We start from the raw sequence: 15,092 nt of genomic DNA on the forward strand, positions 1-15,092 counted from the left end.
CTAAACTACACTAAATGATGCATGCTCTCTATGTAAATGCTTGGGTTACCTATGATCAAACATCCCCAAACCGATTTAAGCACTTTTTCTAGTGTAGGGGAAATGAGGTTGGGTCATTAGTGGCAATGCATGAATTCTAGTCTAACTACATAAATCATGTGAGATATATATTACAATGCAAACTAATCTAATCATATGAGATATATTACAATACAATTATACATGAGAGATAGGAAAAGAGTATCATACAAATGGAGGTGGTGTGGTCAAACACCTCTAGCCATTCTACTCAACATCATCATCATCATTGCGGTATCCACGTCCGCTAGATCCTCCTTGGCCATACCCTCCTGTTCAGTTATAAATTACCGCAAGTGAACGGTGTCTGTTGTAGCACTTACGGGTCGATCTCAGGGAAGTGAAGGTTGAGTACTAGTCGATTTATGATTTGATTTATCTACGTGAAAATAATATTTGTGTATGTGCGAGGTATGACAGAATAAAAATAACATATAATAATTGGATAATAAAATTAATTCAATAATAAAAAGCTCTAGGACAACGGTATCACCATTAACATAGATTGATCAATATAGACTATTGGAAGGAACAACATATTTAATTGTGTACTTAGGTGAGACTAATTTTCTGGTTTTAATTCTGAAAACTAAAACCAATACTTGTTATTCTCTGTCGAGATATAAGAAGCCTTGCTATAGTGAAATAATCCTATTCTCATGGGTCTTATAACTCATATAGAAGCTTTAAGGATCAAAATTAAAATGTCTCAACTATAACTCTCACCATTCTCATAGGAGAGGTCTAATTTTGACTCGGGTTCTCTAAGTGGAAATTCAACTCTCATTGCAATCTACACTAAGTAATTATTAATTATATTTAAATCACAATATATATATGCTAACTCGAAAGGACTAAACTCAACTCTCGTTGTAGTATTAATCAAGAGCTACGTATATAGATTATGACCAATAAATTAATACTTTAACACAACCCTATCAAACCTAAATACAACCACTAAATAATGTTTAGAAAATTATAACATTGACCAATCCATATTAAGGCTCCACCGAGCCCTAGACAAAAGACTACTCACGATCCATAATTATAACTAAAATAACAATTTTAATAATAGAAGATAACATATTTAAATAAATAAATAAAACAAATATAAAAGAGATTAATAAGGGAGATTAATATAGTATTAACTATGGCAATGACAAGTTGAGAACTTTGAGCTTGTCGTCAAATAATAGCATGAAAGTGTAAAAATATGAATAAGATAATTGATGTGAATAATGAGAGAATAAATAGAATTTAATATGAAACTAATTATTTTATTGCTTATTATTGTGTTCTACCTCCCTCCCTCTCAAATGCAAATCACCTTCTTTATATAGGTGATCATGTGAGTTTCTAAATTAAATAATACACGTACGTTTACATCACTAATTAATGTAAATACATTACATGTAAAATTATTCCTACAGTTTATGCTATTAGTGCTTGAAGTTTCTTCAAAATATGAATGTTTTATGAATTAAATAATTAATTTGAGATGTTCCATGTTGTATTTATCAGAATAACTCTTCACCCATGTAAATGTTAGCATGCGTTTTCCTCTTAAAAATCCTTCAATGTAACATCATCAAATTGAATGCTTCAAGACTTGATGTTTCAAACATGTTGATCAGAGTATTGATTCTACGAATAAAGGAAAGTCGCATCATCCGTGCTTGCAATTTTCGTCTCAGGAGTTTGACTCCGACTTAGAACAGATATTGGAGCAGGAGGAAGATGAAATTGAGGAGCCTGAGCTGGAGCGATCAGAGGAGCTCTTACCGTCACCACCTATGGTTCAAATCACACAGGAGGATGTGGCTGGTGAGATTTCTTATTGGTCTACTTCAGTATACTGCTACGTCTTGGGTGCGAACCCTCCGAGCTCTGTTTTGACAGGGTTTGTGAAAAGAGTATGGCAAGGTCAGGGAGTTGACAAGATTTCCTTTATGCCTAATGGTGTGTTCTTAGTCCGGTTTAAGTCTAAGGAACAACAACAGTTTGTTTTGAATAACGGTCATTTGTTATTCGACAATAAACCTGTTATTGTGAATGAATGGCGTCCTAAGATTGAATTAATCAAACATGAGGTCAAAATTGTTCCAATTTGGATGAAAATTCATGGATTAGATGTGAAGTTTTGGGGTCAGGAAAGCCTTAAGAAAATTTCTGGAGTTGTTGGTAAGTTTGTGAACAGTGATGATGCTACAACTCATAGGAACTTTCTGGGTTTTGCACGGCTTTTAGTGGAAGTGGAAATAGGACAGCAGTTTCCTTCTGAGATTAATTTCCTGGATGAACATGGGAAAACTCATACTGTTAAGGTGGTATATGACTGGTTGCCTGTGTCATGTACTGGGTGTAAAGGTATGGGTCATGTGGTTAAGGATTGCAGGAAGGGGACTGAGAAAATGAAAGTTAGAAAGGTCTGGAAGCCTAAGGTTGGGGGTAACAAAGTTAATCCTCCACAGCAGGTCAGACCTGCTCCCAAAGTGCCAGAAAAGAGAGTTGTCCCAGTGGTCACGGTTACTCCAGTGGCCCCTAGGGAAGTAATGACTCTAGTTATAGTGCAGAAAACGCCTATAGTGGAGAGTTCTATTCCTAGAAGGTTTATCACCAAACTGATGAGAAATGATAAAGGTGAAAAGAGGAGTTTCCCTCCTGGGAGTGTCACTGTTATGGAGGCTCTATCTGCTTCACTGCAGAGGTCTAGGCTTGGTATCTCTGGGCTAGTTGAGAGAGGTGAGACTAGCAAATCAAAGGACAATGGTTAGATGTGGTGTGTGGAATATTAGGGGTATGAATAACCTGAATAAACAACATGAAATAAGGAATTTTATTTTCCAGAATAAGGTAGGGTTATTTGGTTTGTTGGAAAGAAAAATAAAGAGTAAAAATGGGAATAATGTAGGGAATACTATTTGTCAGGATTGGGCTATATGTACTAACACTAGCCTTCATAAGGGAGGAAGGATATGGCTCATATGGGATCCTAAGGTGTATGAGGTAGATGTGTTTGATGTGACAATTCAGTGCATCCACTCTAAAGTGGTGGATAAGGCTAGAAAAACTGTGTTCTGGTTTACTGTGGTTTATGGGTTAAATCAGCTCAATGAGAGGGATGACCTATGGAATAGTTTGAGAAGGTACCATGGAAGAGTTGATGGTCCTTGGCTTGTAGGGGGAGATTTTAACTCTGTCATGGCAAGTGATGAAAGGATTGGGGGTGCTCCTGTGACCAGTGCTGAGATTAGACCTATGTTCCAGACTGTTCAGGACTGTAATTTAGTTGATCTTAGTGCTCAGGGAGCTTTCTATACATGGTCTAACAAACATGAGAAAGAAACCAGAGTTTATAGCAGAATTGATAGAGTTTTAGTTAATGAAGATTGGATTGATCTTTTTCCTGAGAGTTATGTGCACTTCATGCCTGAAGGGACTTTTGATCACTGTCCATGTGTGGTGAGTTTTGACTCTGTGAGTTAGAGAAAGGGGGCTGCATTCAAATACTTTAATATGTGGTCCCTGGCCCCTGATTATAAACAGATAGTGACTGATGGATGGCACAAGGAAGTACAAGGGAATCCTATGTTCAGGGTGGTGTCAAAATTGAAGGGGTTGAAAATTGGTTTGAAGAACTTAAATAGAGAACAGTTCAGTGACATTGAGAAGCTGACTGACGTAGCTGAAATTGCTTTAAAACATTTCCAGGAGACATTGATCTTGGACCCTTTAAATGACCAGCTTATTCAGAATGAGAGGGCCTGTGCCCAAGAGGTGATTGAATTGAGGAAAGCTAGAACTCAGTTTTTGAGTCAGAAAGCTAAATGTGAATGGAGTAAAATGGGGGATGAAAATACCTCTTATTTTCATGCTCGTATTAAAAGAAGAAGAGCTAGAAATAGAGTGTTCCAGGTGAAGGATATGAAGAATAATATGTGTTCCACTCCTGAGAGTATCCAAAAAGCCTTTGAAGAGTATTACAAATCTCTGTTGGGGACTTCTAAGAAGGTAAGGGAGGTTAACAAGAGAATTGTAGCTTTTGGGAATTGTGTTTCTGATGAGCATTGCAATTTATTGCTGGCTCCTATTACCACTGAGGAGGTCAAACAAGCCATGTTTGATATACCAGGAGACAAAGCTCCTGGTCCTAATGGTTATAATAGTCATTTCTTCAAAGAGAATTGGGAAATAGTAGGCTCTGACATTGTGGCAGCAGTTAAAGGAGCTTTTAACTCTGGAAAATTATTGAAGCAGGTAAATAACACAATCATTACCCTCATTCCCAAAGTTGAGATGCCTGAGACAGTGTTGCAATTTAGACCCATTGCTTGTTGCAACACTGTCTATAAATGCTTATCAAAAGTTATTTGCAATAGACTAGGGAAGGTCCTCCCTGATATTATCAGTCCTTCCCAAAGTGCCTTTATCAAGGGGAGAGATATTGTGGGTAACATCTTAATTTGTCAAGATCTCATTAAACTTTATAAAAGAAAGAGTTGCTCTCCTAGGCTGTTGATGAAGATAGACTTACAGAAAGCCTATGACTCCATTGAGTGGACGTTTGTTAGAGACATGTTGATGTGCCTTGGCTTCCCTGAGAGATTTTCAAGGCTTGTGATGGAGTGTGTCATGACCCCAAATTACACTTTATCTCTGAATGGGGAAAACTTTGGGTTCTTTTCTGGTATGAGAGGGCTTAGACAGGGAGACCCCCTCTCTCCGCTCCTTTTCACTATATGCTTAGAGTATTTCAGTAGAGTGGTGGGAGTGATTCAGAGGCATGCTAGGTTCAAGTTCCATCCATTATGCAACAGGGTCCAGCTTACACACCTGTGTTTTGCTGATGACCTCATCCTGTTTTGTAGAGGAGACAAGGATTCCAGTGAGCTGCTGTTGAGAGCTTTCAATTACTTCTCTAAATCTTCCGGTCTAACCATGAATAAGGGTAAATCAAACTTTTATTATAATGGGGTGGATGATTCTGTGATCCTTCATCTGGAAAATGAGTTTGGAATGAGGAGAGGGACAGTACCTTTTAAGTATTTGGGGGTTAATGTGTCCCCCAAGAGACTATCTATCATGGACTGTGATTGTTTGGTTGAAAAGATTGTGGAGAAAATCAGAGGTTTTGGAGCTAGGAAACTTTCATATGCTGGTAGGATGGTGTTGATTAAAGCTGTTTTAAGTAATCTCCATAGTTATTGGGCTAGAATTTTCATTCTCCCCAAAACTATCATTAAGAAAATTGAAGGGGTGTGTAGGAATTACCTATGGCATGGAACTGAGAACAAGGAAAACCCTGCTCTGGTATCTTGGGACCAGATTTGCCATAAGAAGAAGCATGGGGGTATGGGGCTTAGGGACCTTCATCTGTGGAATGTAGCTGCCATAGGTAAATATGTGTGGTGGGTAGCCATGAAGGCTGATCACTTGTGGGTAAGATGGGTTCATGCCATTTACATTAAATCAAATTCTTGGGAAGATTATCAACATGCAATTGGATCTAGCTGGGCATGGAAAAAAATTTGCCAAGTAAAAAATATTTATAAGACTAAGTTATTCTCTTCCAACACAGTGGAGCATTATTCAATCAAAGAGGGGTATGAGTGGCTTAGACCTGCGCGGCCTATAGTCAGCTGGTATCCATGGATTCTTAATAGATGGATTGTGCCAAAGCATAGTTTCATGGTGTGGCTTGTTGCTCAGCAGAGACTCTTAACTCAGGATAGGCTTATCAAGATGAACATTATAACTGTTAATTGTTGTTTCTTGTGTGGTGATGCAGAGGAGAGTCACAGTCACTTGTTCTTTGACTGTTATTATAGCAGAAGCTGCCTTCAATTAATTTCTGATTGGTGCTTACTTCAATTACCTGTCACTGAATGTATTCACTGGTGGGTAAAGTGGAGGACGCCTGAACTTAGCAGGAAGAAGATCATAGCTATGATTTTAGCAAGCATTCTAGCTCATATATGGTTCAGCAGGAATAAGTGCAGGATAGAAGGGTGTGTTATCAGGCCTACAGTCCTTTGTAGGATGATCAAAATGGAGGTGCAGCATAGATTTACCAATTGTGTAATTCAGTCTCAGAATAGACGAGTCTTAGACTGGGTGCATTACCTGCAGTCTGCCTAGGTTACATTTAGCTTGCTTATTGTTTTTGCAAGCATGATGATTTGTATTGAAAGTAACGTTGTAAGGGACAATTCTATTTTTCAATGAGAAGCTTACATTTTCCCAAAAAAAAAAGACTTGATGTTTCAATGCACCAACTTCTACGAATATGCTTCTTTATTTCATCATTTGTAAATGACGGCCTTGTCAACATTTTATATTCAATTCTTGGATTTTCATTTTATTTTGGATTGCTTTGTCTTTATTGTGTGGACTTGGAGGTTTTGAATCTAAGCTTGAAGTCCTTATTTATTTTGTCATCTTTTATTCATCGCCTTGCTTAGCTGTTTAGCTAATATCAGCATCAAAATAACTCCTTCCTACAAATAATTATATAAATCGCAGTAAGATGTTCTAGGAAGTAATTTATTATTAAAATGAAATGTAATGCTGAAAATATAAGTAAAATTATGGGAAATAAGTATATAAAATATAGTAAATTATGCGCTTAACAAATTCCCCCATGCTAGACCTTTACTCGTCCTCGAGTAAACTCCAGAGACATGAATAACTAATACACAACAAATGGTTAAATGTGGCAAAAGTCAAGGGATAAAATAATAATTCAACCAAGGTTTTCGAAAAGAAATTAAACATAAGTTCAAAATCATTTTAATTTTGAAATAGAGTTTAAGATCACAAATTAACTCGCAAGAACAATCACCCTAACAAATCCAACAAAATATTATGTAATGTGCCCAAGTGACCTTTCAATCTTACCACCAACCATCTAGACAAGTGACAAACCAGTGGACCCTCACTTTAGGGAATGTAAACGCGGAAAATCACTACTCTCATGTGTCCGAGTTGTAAGGACACGGGTTACACATATAAAACTAAGCCTAAACTTGCCGGCTAATACATGTCAGGAGGACTTTTATGGGTTGTAACGGGGCTAGGGGTTAAAGGTGTGGATTTTTCTGGAAATGTGGTGTTAAGAGTAAGAGTTAGTGAAGAACTTGTCAAATCTCGGTCGGAAGTATGGATACAAAAACCTCCAACAACTACTCTTCGTATGAAATATAGAACAAACACCAATTTTATTACCAAATTCCATGATTTAGATCATACACCTTTATAAATAGTAAAACTCGAACCCCATATATTAATAATTAGAACTATGACCTTTTTTTTTTTTTTTTCAGATTTTTCTTTTTTTTTTTTTTTGTTCTTTTTCAATTTTTTTTTATTTTTTTTTTTTCAAATAACCATCAACCCATTTCATATATCAGTGTTCACCAATATACCATCAGTTACTCCCCCATGCTTCGCTTGTATCATAGCCTTACTCAAACCGAGAAAAACAAACACTTCACTAACCCTTACTAGGGTAGGATAATGTACGGAAACGGCTTGTAATGTTGGGTTAACAAAGAAATAAGGCTAAAGGCTCAAAGGGGTTGCAAATAGGAAATATTAAATTCGGGACGGCTTTTTGGCTCATGTAGCTTATAAACAAATGAATGCCTCTATCATTCATGCAATCCTAATGGCAAGTACTAATCCTAAACCACTCATGAAAGAATTAGATTGGCATGGATATCCCAATCTTATTTGGCTATGTGATCTCACGGCTTTTGGTCACATGGTTATATTGTCATAAGTCTAGTCAAACCATCTTACCACTTTCAGTGTCACAAGAAAAACACAAAACAAAAACTCTATCCGATTTTCAAGAGCGAAGCTGTCTTGCTTACCTCATGTGATGAAAATTGAAAAATTATTGAAAATTTGAAGATAATAACTTGATCAAATTATGCTCAGCATCCACAAGACTAGCCACAAATCAATTGCATTTTGAGTGTTTTTTTTTTCAATTTTATATTTTTTTTGTGTGTTTTTTATGAAATATAAATCAAAGAAATGAAGCTAATTTAAAAACTTAATCAATACAATTACCCTCCCCATGCTTAAACCAAGCATTGTCCTCAATGTATGAAATTAAAGAACATCAAATGATTAGGGAAAGGAAACGAGCTCACCAGGCATTGTCGCATGAAATTTGAACACGAGCATGACCTGTACAATTTAGCTTGTACTGATTAGTTCTTTTTATTTATAATTTTTTTTTGTTTTTTTTTCAATAAAGATTCATGGGTTGCCTCCCATGCAGCGCTTGTTTAACGTCACGAGCCTGACTCCTTTGTAGATTAATTCGCAGGCGGAACGATAGAAAGCGTGAAGATTACTTTCTCATGAATAGGTTCACCAGTAATATAGTGCTTAAGGCACTGACCATTAACCTTGAAGCAGCCTTTAGCTTCATCAAATAATTCAACTGCTCCATATGGAAATACTTTAGTGAGACGGAATGGCCCAGACCACAGAGAACGAAGCTTACCCGAAAATATTTTCAACCTAGAATTAAAAAGAAGAACTAAATCCTCTTCATGGAATTCTCGCCTTAAAATGCGCTTGTCGTGCCATCTTTTAGTCTTCTCTTTATAAATACGAGCATTCTTGTAAGATTCAAGTCGAATCTCATCAAGCTCATTTAATTGCAAAAGACGACGCTCTCCAGCACTTTTATAGTCATAGTTAAGGGCTTTGATGGCCCAATATGCTCTATGTTCTAACTCAACTGGTAAATGACATGCTTTACCATACACCAATCGAAATGGGGAGGTTCCAATTGGTGTTTTAAAAGCAGTACGATAAGCCCATAGTGCATCATCTAGCTTGATAGACCAATCTTTGCGAGAACTAACAACTGTCTTCTCTAGGATAGATTTTATCTCCCGGTTGGAAATTTCAACTTGTCCACTAGTTTGAGGATGGTAGCCAAGTCCTTGTCGGTGTTGAACCCCATATTTCTTTAAAAGAGCTTCAAATTTCTTCTCAATAAAATGGCTCCCACCATCACTAATAAGAACTCTAGGGACACCAAAACGGGAGAAGATAACCTTCTTAAGGAATTTAGATACAACTCCAGCATCATTTGTAGGGGAGGCGATAGCTTTGACCCATTTTGATACATAATCCACAGCTACTAGAATGTATTTGTTTCCGAAGGAGGATGGGAACGGACCTTGAAAATCAATTCCCCATACATCAAATATCTCAACCTCAAGAATAAAGTTTGGAGGCATTTCATTCCTTCTAGAAATGTTTCCTGTTCGTTGACATCTATCACAACCCTTCACATATGTTGCAACATCCTTGAATAAGGTTGGCCAATAGAAGCCACATTGAAGGACTTTAGCTGCAGTTTTGGTGGTACTAGCATGACCACCACATGGCAAATCATGACAATGGGAGATAATGGAATTAGCCTCTTCATTTGGCACACATCGTCGGATAATACCATCAACACAAGACTTGTAGAGAAAGGGGTCATCCCAATAATAATGCTTGACATCACTAAAGAATTTCTTCCTTTGGTGGGAATCATACCCATGGGGTGTAACTCCTGATGCCAAATAATTCACAATGTCAGCAAACCATGGAGTATTAACAATAGCAATAGCAAATAACGATCGTCAGAAATGAATCATCAATAGGAAGGCCATCGAAGGGCCTTCTTGAACCATTTGAGATAGATGATCACTACTAAATTGTCAGCACCCTTTTTGTCTTTAATCTCCATATCAAATTCTTGCAGTAAAAGAATCCAGCGAATCAGTCTGGGTTTAGCATATTTCTTGCTCAAAAGATACTTGAGTGCTGCGTGATCAGTGTGCACAATAACTCTAGATCCTACTAAATAAGATCGGAACTTCTCAATAGAAAATACCACAGCCAAGAACTCCTTCTCTGTGTTGGTGTAATTAGCATGCGTTGCATCAAGAGTCTTGCTCGCATAATAGATGGCATGTAGCTTACCATCATGTCTTTGCCCCAGTACCGCTCCTACTGCATGATCACTCGCATCACACATTAGCTCGAATGGTAAGCTCCAATCCGGTGGCTGAATAATCGGGGCGCTAATTAAAGCTTTTTTCAACCTGTTAAAAACTTCAAGACAAACATCAGTGAACAAAAATGGGGTATCTTTAGCTAAAAGCTCTGTCAAAGGACGAGCAATCATAGAGAAATCTTTGATAAAGCGGCGATAAAATCCTGCATGTCCAAGAAAACTCCTTACCCCTTTCACATTGAGAGGAGGTGGTAGATTCTCAATCACCTCAATTTTTGCTTTATCTACCTCAATACCACGATTAGAAACAATATGTCCTAAGACAACCCCCTCTTGTACCATAAAATGGCACTTCTCCCAATTTAGCACAAGATGAGCTTCTCGGCACCGATTCAATATTTTTTCAAGGTTTATCAAACAATCGTCAAAAGTAGCGCCAACCACCGAGAAGTCATCCATAAACACCTCCATAATTTGCTCCACATAATCAGAAAAAATAGCCATCATACATCTTTGAAAAGTGGCGGGAGCATTACATAATCCAAATGGCATCCAACGATAAGCATAAGTGCCAAATGGACATGTAAATGTCGTCTTCTCTTGATCACTTGGATGAATTGGGATTTGAAAAAATCCGGAATACCCATCCAAGTAACAAAAGTAGGAGTGTTTTGCTAGTCTTTCAAGCATTTGGTCTATAAATGGAAGGGGGAAATGATCCTTCCGGGTGGCTTTATTCAATCGGCGATAGTCAATGCACATTCGCCACCCGATAACAGTTCTTGTAGAAATTAGTTCATCCTTATCGTTTTTTACGACGGTCATCCCCCCTTTGTTTGGAACGACATGAACCGGGCTCACCCATTTACTATCAGAGATAGGATATATTATTCCCGCGTCAAGTAACTTCAAGACCTCCTTTCTGACAACCTCCTTCATATTAGGATTGAGGCGTCGTTGAGGCTCAATGGAGGATGCATTGTCGTCCTCGAGAAGGATTCTATGTGTACAAAAAGATGGACTGATTCCCTTAAGATCGTCAATTGCGTACCCAATGACACTTTTATATTTTCGAAGAAGAATCAACAATTTAGAAATTTGGCTGTCATTGAGTGCACTATTGACGATAACTGGGTAAGTTGAATTTTCTCCTAAAAACACATGTTTTAAAGAAGATGGAAGTGGTTTTAATTCTACCTCGGGAGTCTTAGAACTCTCCCCTAGCTTACCCGTTACCTGCAACGCCTCTACCGGAGGCTCAGTTAAATGAGATGGAGAGGAGTCAAGCATCCAAGCATAGGCTAACAACTCTACATCCTTAGAATCAGTGTTGGTGAGACAATCTTGTAGTTTATCAGACGATGTACACTCCAAAGAGGGCTCAGACAAGTACTCCTCTAAAACATCAACTCGGTAGCAACTATCAGTCATAGAAGGACCGCCCATAGTTTTGCTAAGCTCAAATTCTACCTTGTCTTCACCAACTTGCAATGAGAGCTTTCCAGTCCTCACATCAATCATAGCTCCAGCAGTGGCTAAACATGGATGTCCCAAGATAATGGGTACTTGAGTGTCCTCAGGAATGTCCATGACAAAGAAATCACATGGAATAATAAGTTTCCCAATAGCTAAGGGAACATCTTCAACGACCCCAAGTAAATTTGACTGACCGATCAGCCAATTGTAGTAAAACTCTATTCGGCTTTAGATCCATCATTTGCAACCTCTTAAAAATCGACAGAGGCATAAGGCTAACACTAGCCCCCAAATCACACAAGGCACGTTGAATATAAATACCTCCAATAGAACAAGGGATTGAAAAACTGCCAGGATCGTCAAGCTTTTGAGGAAGCTTGTTAAGGAGTATGGCACTACACTCCTTAGACAAGTTAATAGTCGTGCTGGAACCAAGTTTCTTTTTGTTAGAAAGCAGCTCCTTGAGAAATTTTCCATAAGATGGGATTTCAGAAATAGCCTCCAAAAAGGGAATATTAATGTGCATTACTTTTAGGATATCTAGAAATTTTTCGTACTTTTGCTCCAATTTTGCCTTGGCTAACCTTTGAGGAAAAGGTACAGGCGGCACATATACTCTAGGTGGAGTTAACGAAGCTTCCTTCTCATAAGCTTGCTTCTTTTCAACTACAATTTCCTCCATCGCCTTGCCCTCATCCTCGATCACAATAGCTTCATCTTCAACAGACATGCGCTTAGGATTAGTAGTCTCTTCAAGTACCTTCCCGTTCCTTAAGGTTAAAGCATTCATCTGACATTTTGGATTAGCTTCTGTGTTTCCCGGGAACTGACCTTGAGATTTCACAGACTGACTTACTTGTTGGGCTATTTGAGCAAGTTGAGTTTCTACCATTTTATGTGAGGATTTGAGTTGAGAGATTGATGTAGAAAACTCTTCATTTTTTTGGTTTTGGTCCCGCATATATTGAGATTGTTGGGACAGTACTTGCCCTAACATCACCTCCACAGTAGATTTTTGAGGAGCTTGAGGTTGTTGAAATTGTTGTTGTTGTTGTTGCTGAAATGGGGGACGAGATTGCATGGGGGAATGATGATAAGACGGTCTTGGTTGAAAACCAGACGGTTGCTGAAAAGTCTGCTTAACTTGATGTTGGGGATTCTGAATGTTACTGGTATTTCCATATGAGAGCTTAGGATTATGAGCCCATCCTGGATTGTAAGTATTAGAATAAGGGTCCCATTGTTGCTTCCCATTAAGAGCATTAACTTGCTCAAGCATAGAAGCATTCCCACACCCAGAAGAGTCATGCCCATTAACCCCACAAAGTTGACATATGGGCGATAAAGAACTAGAACCATTACTCAATTTAAGCTGAGCCACTTGTTGAGATAGATCATCAATTTTGGCTTGCATCACATTAACAAAGTCTTTTGTAGTCTTGCTCCCTCAAACATGACGGTCACTGCCCAATGATAAGTGCTTATTGCTAGATCCTCTATGAGAGCCTTGGCCTTGTCCCAAGAAATCCCGTCTAACCGCCCTCCAGCAGCGGCATTAAGGCTCATTTACAGCTCCAGTTTTAAGGAATTGTAGAAAGTAAGAATCAATACACATGATGGGATCCCGTGATGAGGACATTGCCGCTGAAGTTCCTTGTACCTTTCCCAAGCTTCATAGAGAGACTCGTCTGCATGTTGGACGAATCCTGTAATGTCATTTCTAAATTTGGCAGTCTTCCCTGGTGGAAAGTATTTTTGGAGAAAATCCGTAGAAAGCTTATCCCAAGTATCGAACGAGTCAGGATCACAATTATTCAACCATTCACGTGCACTCCCTCGAAGAGAATAAGGGAATAATCTCAACCGAATGGCGTCATCAGAGACTCCATTAATCTTGATGTCAGCCTTATCAAGGAATGTATTCAGTGCTCGTTGGGGTTTTCAGTTGGTAATCCACTGAATTGATCGGTTTGAACAAACTGGATCAAAGAAGTCTTCAACTCAAAATTGTTTGCATCAATTTTAGGCTTTGAGATACTTGAATTGAAATTCGGCTTTGGAGCACTTTCATCTCGCATAGAAGTCATGATAATTGGTGTATCAAATTCTATAAAAGACTCAATAGTATCAAGTTCAGGCTCTTTTCTCTTCTTCTTTCTTTGAGCGTTCCGTCTCCTAGCTGTAGCTTCAATCTCAGGGTCAAATAGAAATTCACCACCAGAATGTCGCGTGTGCATATAAAACTAACAACAAAACTAAAGAAGAAGAATTAGTAACAAATAAGGCGTACTTGCGTACGCTAAAAAACGTAGTCTAAAATAATCTAAAATTTACTAATATCAAACCGTTACTTCCCCGGCAACGGCGCCAAAAACTTGTTCAGTTATAAATTACCGCAAGTGAACGGTGTCTGTTGTAGCACTTACGGGTCGATCTCAGGGAAGTGAAGGTTGAGTACTAGTCGATTTATGATTTGATTTATCTACATGAAAATAATATTTGTGTATGTGCGAGGTATGACAGAATAAAAATAACATATAATAATTGGATAATAAAATTAATTCAATAATAAAAAGCTCTAGGACAACGGTATCACCATTAACATAGATTGATCAATATAGACTATTGGAAGGAACAACATATTTAATTGTGTACTTAGGTGAGACTAATTTTCTGGTTTTAATTCTGAAAACTAAAACCAATACTTGTTATTCTCTCTCGAGATATAAGTAGCCTTCCTATAGTGAAATAATCCTATTCTCATGGGTCTTATAACTCATATAGGAGCTTTAAGGATCAAAATTAAAATGTCTCAACTATAACTCTCACCATTCTCATAGGAGAGGTCTAATTTTGACTCGGGTTCTCTACGTGGAAATTCAACTCTCATTGCAATCTACACTAAGTAATTATTAATTATATTTAAATCACAATATATATGCTAACTCGAAAGGACTAAGCTCAACTCTCATTGTAGTATTAATCAAGAGCTACGTATATAGATTATGACCAATAAATTAATACTTTAACACAACCCTATCAAACCTAAGTACAACCACTAAATAATGTTTAGAAAATTATAACATTGACCAATCCATATTAAGGCTCCACCGCGCCCTAGACAAAAGACTACTCACGATCCATAATTATAACTAAAATAACAATTTTAATAATAGAAGATAACATATTTAAATAAATAAATAAAACAAATATAAAAGAGATAAATAAATTAAAGGAGATTAATATAGTATTAACTATGGCAATGAAAAGTTGAGAACTTTGAGCTTTTCGTCAAATAATAGCATGAAAGTGTAAAAATATGAATAAGATAATTGATGTGAATAATGAGAGAATAAATAGAATTTAATATGAAACTAATTATTTTATTGCTTATTGTTGTGTTCTACCTCCCTCCCTCTCAAATGCAAATCACCTTCTTTATATAGGTGATCATGTGAGTTTCTAAATTAAATAATACACGTACATTTACATCACTAATTAATGT

General features: G+C 37.5%; 2 protein-coding genes and 1 non-coding gene across 3 annotated transcripts in view; 2 read left to right on the forward strand and 1 right to left on the reverse strand.

Moving 5' to 3' along the window:
- Nucleotides 1-6,216, forward strand: part of LOC141655883 (uncharacterized) — a 29,956-nt gene extending 23,740 nt beyond the window's left edge. The window contains exons 2-4 of the mRNA XM_074462899.1: nucleotides 1,713-2,847; nucleotides 2,990-3,540; nucleotides 3,625-6,216. Of these exons, the coding sequence (XP_074319000.1) occupies nucleotides 1,713-2,847; nucleotides 2,990-3,540; nucleotides 3,625-6,216 (4,278 nt within the window). The remainder of the gene's footprint in view (nucleotides 1-1,712; nucleotides 2,848-2,989; nucleotides 3,541-3,624) is intronic.
- A 5,537-nt stretch (nucleotides 6,217-11,753) lies between these two features.
- Nucleotides 11,754-13,001, reverse strand: LOC141655906 (uncharacterized). Its single transcript, XM_074462910.1, has one exon. The coding sequence runs from the start codon at nucleotides 12,999-13,001 to the stop codon at nucleotides 11,754-11,756; it is 1,248 nt and encodes a 415-aa protein (XP_074319011.1).
- Nucleotides 13,002-13,208: 207 nt separating this feature from the next.
- LOC141619891 (small nucleolar RNA R71) lies at nucleotides 13,209-13,315 on the forward strand. The gene has a single exon (XR_012531832.1). It is a non-coding gene; the product is annotated as a small nucleolar RNA R71 (small nucleolar RNA).
- Nucleotides 13,316-15,092: the final 1,777 nt, after the last annotated feature.

Source organism: Silene latifolia, chromosome 1, assembly GCF_048544455.1.
Source record: "Silene latifolia isolate original U9 population chromosome 1, ASM4854445v1, whole genome shotgun sequence".
NCBI lineage: Eukaryota > Viridiplantae > Streptophyta > Magnoliopsida > Caryophyllales > Caryophyllaceae > Silene > Silene latifolia.

Bases quoted from the DNA above. Each gene is read 5' to 3' on its own strand.
- LOC141655906 (XM_074462910.1), bottom strand. From the start codon at position 13,001: ATGCAAGCCAAAATTGATGATCTATCTCAACAAGTGGCTCAGCTTAAA.